This window comes from Strongylocentrotus purpuratus, unplaced genomic scaffold, assembly GCF_000002235.5.
Source record: "Strongylocentrotus purpuratus isolate Spur 01 unplaced genomic scaffold, Spur_5.0 spur5_scaffold_17, whole genome shotgun sequence".
In the NCBI taxonomy this organism is placed as follows: Eukaryota; Metazoa; Echinodermata; class Echinoidea; order Camarodonta; family Strongylocentrotidae; genus Strongylocentrotus; species Strongylocentrotus purpuratus.
Window position 1 is genome coordinate 27,832,043 of NW_022145602.1, and position 14,542 is coordinate 27,846,584.

General features: G+C 39.5%; 1 protein-coding gene across 1 annotated transcript; it reads left to right on the forward strand.

Moving 5' to 3' along the window:
* Window positions 1-675: 675 nt before the first annotated feature.
* On the forward strand, window positions 676-9,698 carry LOC580846 (UDP-glucuronosyltransferase 2C1). Its single transcript, XM_011685315.2, has 8 exons — window positions 676-1,327; window positions 2,717-2,978; window positions 3,227-3,431; window positions 4,277-4,454; window positions 5,781-5,837; window positions 6,496-6,661; window positions 7,659-7,878; window positions 8,191-9,698. The coding sequence occupies exons 1-8, from the start codon at window positions 1,073-1,075 to the stop codon at window positions 8,468-8,470; spliced, it is 1,623 nt and encodes a 540-aa protein (XP_011683617.2). The 5' UTR covers window positions 676-1,072; the 3' UTR covers window positions 8,471-9,698.
* Window positions 9,699-14,542: the final 4,844 nt, after the last annotated feature.

Genomic DNA, 14,542 nt, shown 5'->3' on the forward strand with positions numbered 1-14,542 from the left:
TCCGTTGTCATACCCAATATACCAAGATACCTCTACTAAACACCTTTACTAAACTAAAAACATAGATATTACATCTTCAACTGACACAATTTTGAGTGGTATAAAACATTTGATGTCTATAAACTTCAAGTTGTTTTTGTTAACAATGACATTACTATATCTGAAATGGACCGAACATGCTCGGATTACAAAGATCATAGTAATGATAATAATAATAATAATAATGATAATAATAATACAGTCAAACCTGTCTATAGCGACCACCCAAGGGAAATATAAAAAGTGGCCTTTGTAGACAGGCTCCTTTAGTACATGATTCAATGAGAGACCATTTTCAAGGGAAACAACAAATGTGGCCTTTGTAGACAGGTGGTCTTTGTAGACAGGTGGTCACTAAAGCAGGTTTGACTGTACTTTCGGGATGGTACATCCTAACAATGCGCTTTATAAAGGGAATGGGGCAGTTGTCGAAGGAGCACTTATCAGATTTTAATAGGGTACTTTATCAGAGGTGAAAAGGGACATTTTTAGAAAGTTAAGGGGATCTTATGACATTTTTTTTGTTTTGTTTTTTTGTTTTTTTTTGGGGGGGGGGGTGCACTTGTCACAAGGACCAGGGGCAGTTAAAAGAAGAGGAAGGGGCACTTAGGGGGTACTTAAGGGGTATCTTGTGATATCAGACGGACTCTACCTACCTTCAAGTGCAACGTACGAACGAAAGCTCGAAAGATCACTTTTCGTGACCTTTTCTTCCTGCTGGCCTGGACCCACGTACACTTGTGTCTGTGTCAACAGGCCTTATTCAAACATTCAAGTTCTCGTTCAATGTGACCATGCACACATTGCAGCGAGTATCACGGTTCGCAAATACATGGAGTGCTCGTTAAACATTGGTGCAATGATTCAGCTCATTTTCATAGCTGTAAAATATGAATGATCACAGAACATTGTGCCCAGGTAAACAGATTGATTTGAGAGCCGTGATAGAGAAGACAGCAGAGAGGACTGAGAGGAGTGTCATACGTAGACAAAATTACACCAGATTGTTGAAGACCATTATCTACCGGCGACTATGGCATCATTCCGCTTCCCCGTCGTGCTTGCAATGGGCATGGCATTGATTATGGTCATACCGAGAGCGAACGGGGCTAAATTTCTGGCAACGTTGTTTCACCCGATGGCACAAGCCTCACATAACCGTTTTGTAGGCGGCATCACTACCAGTCTCATCGGCCGAGGCCACGAAGTCACCGTCCTTGCAGCAGATACGTATGATTTCAAAGGCCTCAAAAAAGACGTTGCCGCTACAAGGGTGCTCACGTTTAAGGTATGACCTGAAGAGTTTGGAATCCATAACACGTAACATCCATGAGGCTGAGTTTTGATAAAGAGAGAGAGAGAGAGAGGGAGATGGGGGGGGGGGGGGCGGGAGAGAGAAAGAAAATAAAAGAGAGGGAGAGAGAGGGAGAGAGAGAGAGGAAAGAGAGAGTGAGAAAGAGTACGAGAGAGAGAAGAGAGAGAGAGAGAGAGAGAGAGAAGGAAAAAAGGGGAAAGAATCCTCCATATTGTAAGATTTGGAGCGACGATCCTGGTCCAGTTATATCATCACTGTATTATATAATAATAAAATCACTCTTTAAAAAGTCCAAGGGCCTTTAAAATATTGGAATATATATCTAAAGGTCTAGTAACTTTTGGAATTAAAATCACATTCACTTTCTGTAAGGCCAAAACAAAAAAAAATCATTTGGTTGTCCTCGATTGCTCTTCTGGAGTAGGGGCGGGCGGGCGGGCGGGCGTGTTTTTTTTTTCTTCTTCTTCTTTTAATTTCATTTTTTGTGTGTCTTTAAAAAATATAACAAAATCCCCCAATTTTTTTTTTTTATAAATATTTTTCCATAATTTCTTTTCTTTTTCTTTTTTTTTTTTTTTGGGGGGGGGGGGGGGATGTCAAGCATTTAAACAAACAAAGTCTATAAAACACTTTAATATGGTAAAAAAAAACTAATTTAATGTACAATGAATATCAAGACCAAGACAGAAACTACTTATAACTACTTGCGCCCTCTATGTAGCAAACAATGCCTAATCGGTGACCATTGGTCCCCCATGATCCTCTTTATCTTATGTTAACTGAGAGCTGATTTGATGGGATAACCACCTGTCCAGTTACCTTGCAGAGTGGTCTTATCCCTCCTGTAATCTAGTAAAGATGGGCTTTAAAATGAGTTTAAGAATGCTCAGAACCTGATTTAAATGAACGGCATCTTGACATAGAAAAAATAAAAATGGCAAGTTTGCTAAATACAGAATTGCGTAGTGAAAAGACCAAACTGGCAACGGGACGCATTTGGATACTTGCAAAAATGCATAAAATGGTATGTTTGGCATTTAAAAAAATAAAAATGACGAGCGGGCGGTCGAGGACAACGAAATAATTTTTTTGTTGGCCTAATGTGCACACAGTGAGGAAAACCATCTTTTATTTTATGAAGGTTATTTGGTGTTTTCATTCCAGAGCTTTATACACAGACTTTGGCCAACTTGGTTTACTTTGTCACAGCATGGCGTATATACCTTTGTTATGTGCTTACCCGAAATAATAACTAAAATAAAAGATAAAACGAAGCAGTATTCGACATATTGGGCCCAACTTTAAAACTGAGATGGCCAAACTCTACTAATAATCATGATCAAGTGCTCTGTTTCCTTCCAGGCCCAAACGCCCTCTTCGGTTAGGAAAGAGATGGGAAAGGCGCTGTCCGCTGATCAAGCCAGCAATCCTACGTTTCAGCTGCTATCGGAATTAGCAAGATTAGCAATGATGTTAAAGGCACTTAATTACATCGCAGTTCAGAACTGTGCGGATATGTTCGACAATCGTGACGTCATGAATGGCCTCCTGAAGGAGAAGTTTGATCTTCTTCTCGTGGAGATGTTCGAACCCTGCGATGCCTTGTTGGCGGAATATCTTAATGGTAACTCAGGGGAGTGTTTCACAAAGACTAAGATAACTATGACAGGCCGTTAAGGCCACTAATTCCTCAAACCATTCCTAGCATTGGTTTCTCAAGTGACGTACAAATCATGGTCACAAATCTCCAGAATTTTCAGTTTTGATAGTTAAATGGGCCTTGCTATTGCACATTACTGTATAATGAATGACTTGGCGTTTTCTGCCTTTATTTTGAATATTTAACTTTTATAAATGTATTTTTGATTTCAGTACCATTTGTCGTTATGACGGGGTCACTTCGTCATCCTGTATTCAACGAGCACATCTACAACATTCCCATTCCTTCATCGTATGTGCCATTTAATCCTTCTGGCGCCCTCACCGACGAGATGAGCTTTAGCCAAAGGTTGCAGAACTTTTTAGAGGCTAACGTTTTCCGGAAGCTACTTGATTACATGCAGATATCCTCCTTCCGGTGAGTTCTTGCAATGATACAATTGTACCGACCAGAATATTTCATCGGACGTTAACTCATAGCCTGCCATAAGGCTTCATGCACGCTATCGCTATGCTGCTTCGTACATGCGAGAGAGCTACCTATTGAGTGCCATGTGCGTGCAATGCAGCATTCGTAATAGCAGTTATTGTTCATGGTCATTGGACTGTGCTGTGTGTTTTGCACTCGCCATTCATTCGCCGTGACAGCGCTATCGGAATGTGATGCTTAATCATATTCTTGAGTTCAAACAAAACGAAACTTCTTGGAAATTATGTTCGCTGAAAATTTTGAGTCTTTTGTGGCGGTCGAGGCGATTATCCCAATTATGTCTTCTGTCTTTGTTAATAGCACAGCTGTTATTACATTTTCTACGAAATTTCGTTCGGTAGATCTCATGTATCATCTCTATCATCTGCTGTGTATTGTGTATGAATCCATTTTTAAGCCATTCCTAGAACCCATCGTTATCTCTTGAGGCTTGTTTAGATGCGTTTCGTTTGTTTCTTTGTTGTTTTGTTTTTACAACTTGTAAATGAATGGCAACTGCGCTCAACAAAGGCCCTGCGCGCATTCACTGAACTCTGTGTTATAAGATACACGATGTGAAGCACAGTACAATTACTTTTTTATGTAAAAAAAGAACAAAAGAAAACGCTGCGATTTACTGCGTTATATTTAAACGAGGCTTCAGGATAATAGATGTGGGCTGTAGGGTTGTATGTCCACAACGAAGTGAATAAAGCGAGGGGAAAAGCAAGAAAGAGAAACGCTTTTGTGGGAATAATATTCTTGATCAAAGGTCTTTCTCCTTGTATTTTCAGGACCATACAGTTGCAACATAACATCGGTACGGCATTTTCGGTCAGGGAGCTGATAGGGCGAGCTGAGCTTTGGTTATGCCACATTGACTTTGCCCTTGACTTCCCGCATCCCATCGCTCCGAACTGGATCTCGATTGCCGGCTTGTTGTCTGATGCGGAGACAAAGCCACTCCCTAAGGTACGAGTCCCCCCCCCCCACCTCCTCCCACCTAGCTACATTTGGTTTTTAAGTCGATGGGAGGAATGCTGTTTGCCTTATAGACCCACTACTGCTAAACGAAATCGGGTTTTCGTCACTTTTTTGTTCATCAGTTCCATAGGAAATCAATTTTTTCTATTGATATGTGCGTGAGACCTCGAATGTGCGTTCCTTTAAAGCCCCACTGTCCTACTTGTAGCTACTTGCTCCCTCTATATAGAAAACTTCCCCAATCGGTGCATGTTGGTCCCCCATGATCCTCTTTTTCTTATGTTAGTTGAGAGCTGAGTTAATGAGATAGCCACCTGTAACAGTGAAATCGTTGGCTCGCTGGGTGGTCTAATCCCTTCTAGTTGAAGTAGTAAAACCTGCCTTTCATAATTCGGTGCATTGTTTCCTGTACGATAAACACCATGCATGTACTATGTGTTTTCTGCCCATTCATTCCATTCAAACATGACAAATACTTCGATATGATTGTTGGTGATACGGGCATGAATCATTGATCCATGGTCATTTCAAGATATTCATTATTGGTTGAAAGAAATGGATGAATATGATAATATATGTCGTACGGGACACATTGCACGAATTCGCACTAAGACTTCGTTCAAATATGGCGTGGCAAAACCCACCAAAATACGCTCGGTGCCCGGGCGTTCACCGCCCGGGCACCGACCTAATCGAGCGTTCGCCGTCGAGCGATTTAGGTCAAAAATCGAATCCGCTAGGTCAAAGGCTGCCGACCGATTTTTGACTCGCCGCCCAGTGACCGACTGATCTCCCAGCGGCGACTGGGCAGTGCCCGTTCGGCAGCCTTTGATCTAGCGGCTTCGATTTTTGACCTAAATCGCTCGACGGCGAACGCTCGATTAGGTCGGTGCCTGGGCGAAATTGGCTCAAAACTCGCCGCCCGGCCGCCGAGCAGGCTACTTTTAGGTGTTGTGACGAAAGCTTCATATCTAAACGAGCCTTGAATGGGCCTGAGTGTTAACACAATGTCATCTTCTTATATTTGGCTACGTTCCGCATTTAAAGGGGTGTAGCATGGCAAATACTGTTTAACGCCGAAACAGACTGAAGTTCTCCTCACGCTTCGGTTTCGCGTATGTTGCACGCACGAGAATACTGCAGTTGCTTCGTCCGTAGTCGTATTATACCCGATTGGTCCCAAGGCAGGCCACGAGAAAGACACGTAGTCTCGTCATGCAACACCCTCTTTAATAGGGGACGTCAAAACCCAGCCACTGCTATACATGTTTGAGAAATGGATCTGAAAATGATTGATGCATGCTTGTTTTTCAGGACCTAGAAGACTTTGTGCAAGGGTCTGGGGATCATGGCGTCATTGTTTTCAGTCTGGTAAGAACAAAAAAAAATTGTGTTTCATAATTATAACAATGATAATGATAGTGGGTTCTTATATAAAGCTCATGTCTGGCAGACATTACACTCATGACGCTTCACCCGGCTTGGGCATGGCTGCTAATATAGGGCGCTAGCATTCTAAGAAATTAATTCCTGTCATTTCTTTTAGCTTATAGGCCTACAGTGCGTCCCAGAAAAAACGAAACCGAGAATAATCAATGTTTTATCATAACTTAATCACAATTATAATTAATAAATGACACATACTTGTAAAGCTTATATCCTCCTCTTGTATTTGATGCAATTCGTATGATGCATGTTTTACGCGTGAGTGATTAAAAACAATTTAAAGAGAGGGTACCAACATTTATTTGGCTGGTATCTAAATTTCAAAGGGATAATAAAATTTATAGAAATTTCATTTCTTGCCCTTTCATATGACACCTCAATCAGGAAAAATGAGCCAGGAATAACAAAGTTCTGTTTGTTTAAAGTAATGCTTGCATTTCCTTAATTTGATTAAACGAATTCGTTTTCACTGGCTGCTTGTCGTAGCAAGAAACAGAGTTGACAAAAGACTTAACTCCGTAATTTAGATACCGCCCGCCAACTTCTAACATTGAATTTTATTGCTCTCATATCTTATGTCCAGGGTTCAACGGATATGAATCTCCTGAACTCAGAAAACGACGAACTCTTCGCCAAGGCGTTCAGTCAGCTACCCCAGCGAGTACTCTGGAAATATATCGGCTCTCCACCCCGTTACCTTGGTAACAACACCCGCCTTATGTCATGGCTTCCACAGTCCGATCTCCTAGGTAAATAGAAACTTACATTTCGTTCAAATATGAGGCGATAAACCGCCTAAAGATATATCCCACATACCAAGAAGCTAGTTACACGATTGGTCGAAATGTGATCAAATAATAGTTTGTATATCTTGACGGTCGTACATAATAAAATTTATCGCTGATGCCGCATAGACTTACAAGCTAGGAGCTCATGCCATGGTTTAGCAAAATACGAGGTTAATGCGGATCGTACATGCATGTATGCGCTACAACGCAGAAACAGCTCGCTACTTGATTTTAATAATGACTTTTGTATTCATCATTTATCTTCTCTTTCGAAAAGTATTGTCGATGTGGAACATTAAGCAAATATTTAGATCTGCCATTTGTCTTTTGATATTACGCAGTGTTTTTGTTTCTATTAGACGAACATCACTGAGCTTTATCGGAGTGTTTAACTCTTTGGTTGCTTACTTCGACTCTCTCCACGGACGCTCAATTTCTGCGTGCAACAGTAGGAGCAGTGGGTGGAAAGATTGCTTTATGCAACTCACTTGCTTTGCAAAATTACCAATTCAAAACCCTTTTTATAACATGCATGGATTACTCTTGAACTGGAAACAATTAATCTTAAACTTAACTCATAGCCTGCCATGAGGGTGCATGCACACTATCGTTATAGTGCTTTGTACATGCGAGCAAGGCATTGCTATGCTGCCATGTGCGTGCGCGCACACTTCCGTAGTAGCAGTTATTGTTCATGCTCATTGGACTGTGCTATGTGTTTTGCACTCGCTATTCATAGAACCATCGCGTTAATCAGATTATCTCAATATAAACTTGGCACTCCGTGACTTAGGGCTTGGCACAATGGGGATTAGCCCTGTGGCATGATAAGCCCTCAGTATATCCGTCACGTGATCACTACATGGTGGCACATGGTGGAGATAATTTGTGTGATGTGTGTTGGATATGAAGAGGTAAATTTGAAATATTTGTTTTCGTTTGTATGTCTCTTCTTCAGCTCACCCCAAGACGAAGCTCCTATTTTACCATGGGGGAATGGCCGGAGTCTATGAAGCGATGCATTTCAAGAAGCCCATGGTCCTCCTTCCCCTATTTGCCGACCAGCCTGGCATAGGTGCTCGAATCGAGAAGAAGGGAATGGGGGTTGTCCTGTCGAAATCCTCTCTTTCGGTCGAGGCAATCACAACAGCAATTCGGCTAGTCCTTACAGATCCTAGGTAAAGTAAAGTCTAATTAATGAGCTTATTCCATCTTGTAATGCGTGAGAAATCGTGGATATTTCGAGGTTTATTGGTTATTCCTTTGCTGCCCTTTATATAAGTTCTCAAAACGTAAAGCGTTAATAGGCTAATACCAGGCTAATACTGCCTACATAATTATGTATCATTAACTCAGCCGATATGGATGTTTAGAGCCTATATTTAAATTGTGTACTGTGCATTATTGAGGTAAACAAAATACTATTTATTCATGTTCTCCCCAGGATTCCTCCCCTCCCCTCAATTCATAATTTTTCGTTTTCTCATCAGTTACAAAACCAACGTGGAGAAGTATGGATCCATCAGTAAGGATACTATCGTGAGCCCGATGGAAACCGCCATGTTTTGGATAGAACATATCAACAAATTTGGCGGCTCGCATCTCAAATCACGAGCTGGGGAGCTGAACTTCATCACTCTCAACTCACTCGACGTAGTAGCTTTCATCCTCATCATCGTCCTACTAGGGTTGTATTTAGACTATGTGATCCTTCGTTCATGTTATCGTTTTATGTGCGGTAGGAAAACTGTGAAAACTAAATCAGATTAACTATTATAGAAAACGATGCACGAGAATATTATAGAAATATACCTTGTTGTCTCGTTAGACAAGACACTGTCATTTTTTTAGAGACGGAAATGTAAATTTGAAATTGATTTTATGTTATATGATTTGTGAATTATTGTCAAGAAGCCAATTAAGACAAGAAGAGTTTTACGTTTAGATTACAGAGTAGAATTTATGGACACCATGCAAAATGTATTAGATTATAATCATACATCGAGGAGAATTCAAGACAGATGACGCGATTACACTTTAGTCATGAGCTGAAAATACACATCTTTTGACAACGGAGAAACATACAGGTCAGTATTTCTTCGGAATATATTTGTGGATGTATAATCAACGGACATAATGTGAAAAAGAATGAATCTTGAACCTTGATCATTGGGTATATGCAGTAGCTATTTAGGCTCATTATGCTTGTCCTTTTTAGAAAAAGAATTGGTATGTGACGTAATTGATTCGATCAATAATTATTTATATAATGATGATTTTGAAAAGAAAACTATGTGAGATAAAGTCTGCAATATAAAATGTGTATCTGTGTGAATGAATGTAATTATTGGTACGGGTTTCTCTGCTCCCTTTCAACCACACGCACACGCACACGCACACGCACGTAAACAATCTCATAGTAACGCATCGTCAGATTAGCTGTGGAGCAGAACTCGATATACATGAAGCTTTTATCTTTGCTGTCATACTAATCAAGTTATATGCTCACTTTCTGATTCTTCGTTACCGCTGTTTAGGCAGATACAAGAAAATCAAATCGAAATCAGACTGAAACATTAAAACATTTCGCATTTACGACACTGAGTCGGAAACATACAGTTCAGAGTGGAGAGTATTTGTAATCCGACAAAATTTGATCTGAATCTGTTATGAACAAAACAACTTCAAAAACATTTAGCTGAAGGTCTGACTACATAATGATTTGCTCATTTTGTATGAGCTAGCGCAATGCCACGATATTGATTTAACTGACTAAATTGCGATCCACTGTGTTCGTAGGAACAAGTAATAAATGGCTTGATTAGTTTTCATGCAAAACATACTTGCTCAATGGGTGTGCATAACTTATGTTTGTCTATCTTACCATCAAGTAATTAATAATGAGACTATGTTTAAATTTGTGACAATATCTAAAGCAATGCACGTTGATATTTTAATAAAGTTTTCATAGCGGAATATAGGAAATACTAATTTTCTGTCGGGAATAATTTCATTATATTCATTAATGTAACATTCTACATAATTATATTGTGTACTTTAATATCAATGTAGGTTAAGGAAAAAATACCATTTTTTTTACCACTGTTTCGTAATATTTGTATTCGCGTGCGATAAGCAATTTGCATGTTTTAATTGAAAGAATAGGTATACCATTAAAACATACGTGCACAACGGAATCTTTTTTAACTAAGGGACTCTGAATCTTTTTGCTTTTAGAGCCATTGATAAGAAGAGTTTGGCCAATCCGGTTAGAATTGGGCACGATTTGGCGATTATTGCTTTGTTGGGCCAGCATAAAACAATTTGGCCAAACTCTGTGTGTAGCTGGCTATGTTCAGAGCCATCTTTACACAGAGTTTAGTCAATTCTCGCTACCCTAAATAGGTACGAAAATCTCGAAATTCGCGAGACGAGGTAATTTTCACTCTCTCGGGTCGTCACTACAACTTCCGGTATAGAGTCCCATCCCGCTGGCGCTAGCGCCTGTGTTCGCTGTGCAGAGTTTTCACGCACGCTAAAATCGATGCCAATCAGTGTAATTTGTACAGATTATAATATGCAATGGAAAGCTTCGGGCAGAATTAGTGACTTTAGCACAAAAGGCCGTTAAACTCTACCGTGAAAGAGAGGGTTGTGATCACGAACGCCTGCATAGGAAGCTGTAATGTCGAAAAGCTATCCCATAATGCAATGCGCGTTTTCAGGATTTTCCCCGGATCTCGGCAGAATCGCTATTTGGGGTAGCGAGAATTTGATTTCACTGGGTCACAACATGGCGTATAATCTTTTGTTTTGTGCTTGCCCGACAAAGCAGTAGTCGCCACATTGTGTCCAACTCGAACATGGTTGGCCAAACTCTCCTAATCAATGGCACTGGCTCTGTTACTATTATAGCGCCCTCTCAAATCTCTCCGATTCACATAATACGCTGTTTCGTGAATAGAAACGGGAATCCATGTAATAACACAACCAGAGAGACCGATCAGTTTCCAATGTATATAATCACTTGTGATTCGGACAGAGGTATTCACAATCGCCTTTCATACACCATCTCGCCAAATGTTTTGAGGGTGGCATGGGTACTGTGATGAAGCAAGAGAGAGGAGAACTCCTAAACCTCTGCGCAAGACTATGTCTTTCTCCTCAGATACCAGTAAGTAAATGATATTTTTTCTGTATTTTCTTTTCTCCATGAATATCAGAAATGAATTATTAATTTGTTAGTTTTCTGTTAACTCAACAGTTCAACAATACTTGTATCTTGAGAAGCCAATTTTATTTATGTCATAAATGTAAACTACCTTGAATATATATTTGTTAATTTGTTTCAAATGGAAATCAATCAAATCCCGGCCCCACTCAGTGTTATTTAGGGTACGCGTATGCTCGTTCCCTCTTTTTGAAAGCACCCCTATCTGAGGACTGCCAACATTTCTGAACCCCCTTTCGCGGGCTTTTCGCGGGCTCTTCCTGCCTTGGAGACCCCCCTAAATACGGAAAAGTGCTCAATGTACCCCCCTAAATTCGGAATAATTTCTCAGAAGTCCAAAGAGATGAGAGAAAAAAAGAAAAACACCCCCTTTTAAAAGAAATCTCCGGGTGAAAAGTCAAGGGTCAGGGCCGGACTTTGTCGCACGAAAAGTACCCCTTTACCGGACATTTTGGTAACACGCATGCGGTCATTCCGACCCCGGAGTGGGAGGGGGGGGGGGGGCGGGATCCCTGTGGAGGGAAAAATATGCAGAAAAACAAGTAAGTAAATACAAATTATATTCGTATAATCTATATTTTTTAAGTATACTGATTGATTGATTTTGATTTATTTATTTCTTCTTGATCTTTTTCCAAAATTACAAACTTATTACAACATACATCATGATGATAAACAAATTATAATATTTAATACATCATCAACATTAAGCACTTACTTTGTTATACTAGATAATCCTAAAGAAGGATTGCCACATAAGCTAAGCTTGAAGGCGTGGTCATCTTTTTGATACAAAACTTAATGTCTCCTTCAGAAAAAATAAGGATGTTTGGGATAAGAGTACAAAAATGCATCCAGAAAAAAAAAATGGCAAATGTGAATTTTCACAGAAATGGAGGGGTTGATTTGAAGTAGTTTTAATTGAATTTCAAAGGCTGTATTGCTCTCGGAGTGTTTGATGAAGAAAAAAATGCGATACATATACACATGAAAGCCTTTTACTAACATGATCAAAATTAGTATGATCGTATTTTCTTATAAGATACTAGTCTTTGTTGAATAGTACAAATTTATGCTTGATATTCTTATTTCGGCCATGGTGAGGAACATTATAGATAACAGTATAGATAGAATGAAGTTATAAAATCCTTGAATATTGATTCGACAACTTGGCCTACAAACGGTGTGAACAGGTCGAATACGCATTATGTTCAATCTCAATATGGCGACAATCTCATTTGAATAGAGGCTTTAGCGCGAACAATACATACCGATGCTTTCATTGCCAAACCGACAGGTGCTTTTAGTTTCCATGGTAACAATTCTCTCTCATCCATGCCCATTTTATGACAAGAATCTGTACAAAGACGTTTCCTGTGTTTTCTACTTGTTTTTAATTTCTCGCTTTTATTGAATTTTACTAGCTGATGGTAACAGAATGCATACAACTACGATATAAAAAATAAAATAAAAACAATGTATTGAAGCCAAATTATATTATAGTGAGTTGTGTCCTATATGGTATGCATGTACCAGTTCAGGTTCGTTGGCTAACTGCTAATATATTGATATAGTGCGAGTTCTATGGAACATATACCTAATGCATATACCTAATGTATTTGCCCTAGCTCCCTAAAGTCTAGAGATATTTCAGGACTTCTATACATTTTGTATTATTTAAAAGAAAGAGGGAAAGAAAGAACAATAGAAAAAACGGAAGAGGAAATGGAGAAGAGGTGAAAGAAAAAGGAGAAGAAGAAGAAGAAGAAGTAGAAAAAATGAAATTCTTAACTTTACGTCATTATCAGGAGCGGTTTTGGAAGATTTAAAAAAAAAAAGTTATAATCGACATTTTTGGGGTGGGAGCTTGAGCCCTGGACTTCTCTCCAAAACCGCTAATTGTCACTTTTCTTTTATTTACATATATGTTCTGAGGAAACTATACCTTTCAGTCTTCAGTGTTAAGGTGAAAGTCGTCATAAATATTTAATTATTATCTACACTTCGAATACTAAAAACTATCTACGCTGTAAATAACTAATGGAACCTATACGCTATTCAATATTTATGACGGTTGAATTGGGGATAAATCCATTGCAGTATTTTTGGAAAAACATGTTTAAAAATTCAATGATTCAAGAGAATCCTTGAATTGAAGAGGATTTTATCTTCAGCTGTTTATCAATCAGATGATGGAGGCTGAAGTGCGAGTTGGATTTTAAAGGTGAAATCTTAAACAATTGACGAATCCCTTATAATAGATATTTTCCTCTCTGTTATTTTTGTTTTTATCTTGCTACACTTGAACTACTTACGTGGCGTGATAGTTTGCAAAATTCTTTAATTAAAAGCTTTGGGGAATTCATACAAAAACACCAAAAATCGCAATCCTAGGTGACAAATAATTTTTTTGATTAGCTTTATCTCATTTAAAGTACAATTTCTTGCTGAAGGGGCGGAATTTAAAAGTAAAGTAAGTCATCTACGTCATATTTGTTTTTCTCGTAACAGTATGAAACATGATGAGGTCTATTATATGAAACCGTTGTAAAGGGGCACTGGCCAGTTTTAGGGAAGGGGTGGAGGGGGAGGGGGATGGCTTGAGTCTTGTCAGGTTGATGGAGTACGAGGGAGCGAAGCGATCAGGCATGGAAAGATGTGAATGGGTGAGGGGTCGTATCATTCATTGTTTTACCGTTCATTTCCCCCTCTCTCAATTTCTTATTCTAGTTTCTCTCGTTCCAATTTTGCCATTCCCATTGGATGGGGCTCGTGTCCCCTGTTTCCCCGTATATTTTGTGAGTTGGTCAGCTCTTTTTGTCTTCGCCCACAAACTGATTCAGACGGGCCCCCGCTCGAGACTGAGTCACGTCTTTCAGATGGTGACGTTAAGGGTCGGTCCCCAGACGTAAATAATAATATATGATTGATACACGTCTGTGAAACCCAAGTACAAATCTACACCCCTGTATTAAAGACAAATGATCCTTATGAAATTATTGACCCTTTAAATCTTGTTGACATTGCTGTTAAGCACGATAACACATGTACAGACGTCTATGTACTATCTCGATCATTTTGGGCGGGAATCATGATGAGAATTATAATCATCTCTGATTTTTTTTTAATAGTCAGTTACACCTTTCTCCCCCGTAATTTTTCCACCTCTGTTTTGTCAACTGCCATGTCTGTATCTACCCATGGTCTGCACCTTGAACCGACTTTAGCGTAAATATCATTGTCTTGTTTTGAAATTCTAACTTCCCTTTGATTATTTTTCGATTACCTCCCTCATAGTTGTTACTCATATCATTTACTTGTGTCGGAGGACTTGGTACTGCACATACTGTTCAATGCTACCACATCTTCCTTTTATTCACGCGAAGTCAATGGAAAGTTGTGTCGTCTGCCCAACACAATGTTTGGAGGAGAGGAAGGAGAGAGAGAGAGAGAGAGAGAGAGAGAGAGAGAGAGAGAGAAGGTGAGGAAACAAAGAAAAGAATATAGAGAGACAAAGAGAGAAGGAAAGACAGAAAGAAATTAAGAGGGAGAGAGTGAGAGAGAGAGATTCGAAGATAGTGTGCGCGCCCGTGTATGTGGGTGTGTGTATA

Excerpts from the sequence above, each read along its gene's own strand:
- LOC580846 (XM_011685315.2), top strand. The coding sequence starts at position 1,073 with ATGGCATCATTCCGCTTCCCCGTCGTGCTTGCAATGGGCATGGCATTG. Across the intron at positions 2,979-3,226 it reads GTTGGCGGAATATCTTAATG|TACCATTTGTCGTTATGACG; the intron begins GTAACTCAGGGG and ends TTTTGATTTCAG. Across the intron at positions 5,838-6,495 it reads GCGTCATTGTTTTCAGTCTG|GGTTCAACGGATATGAATCT; the intron begins GTAAGAACAAAA and ends TCTTATGTCCAG.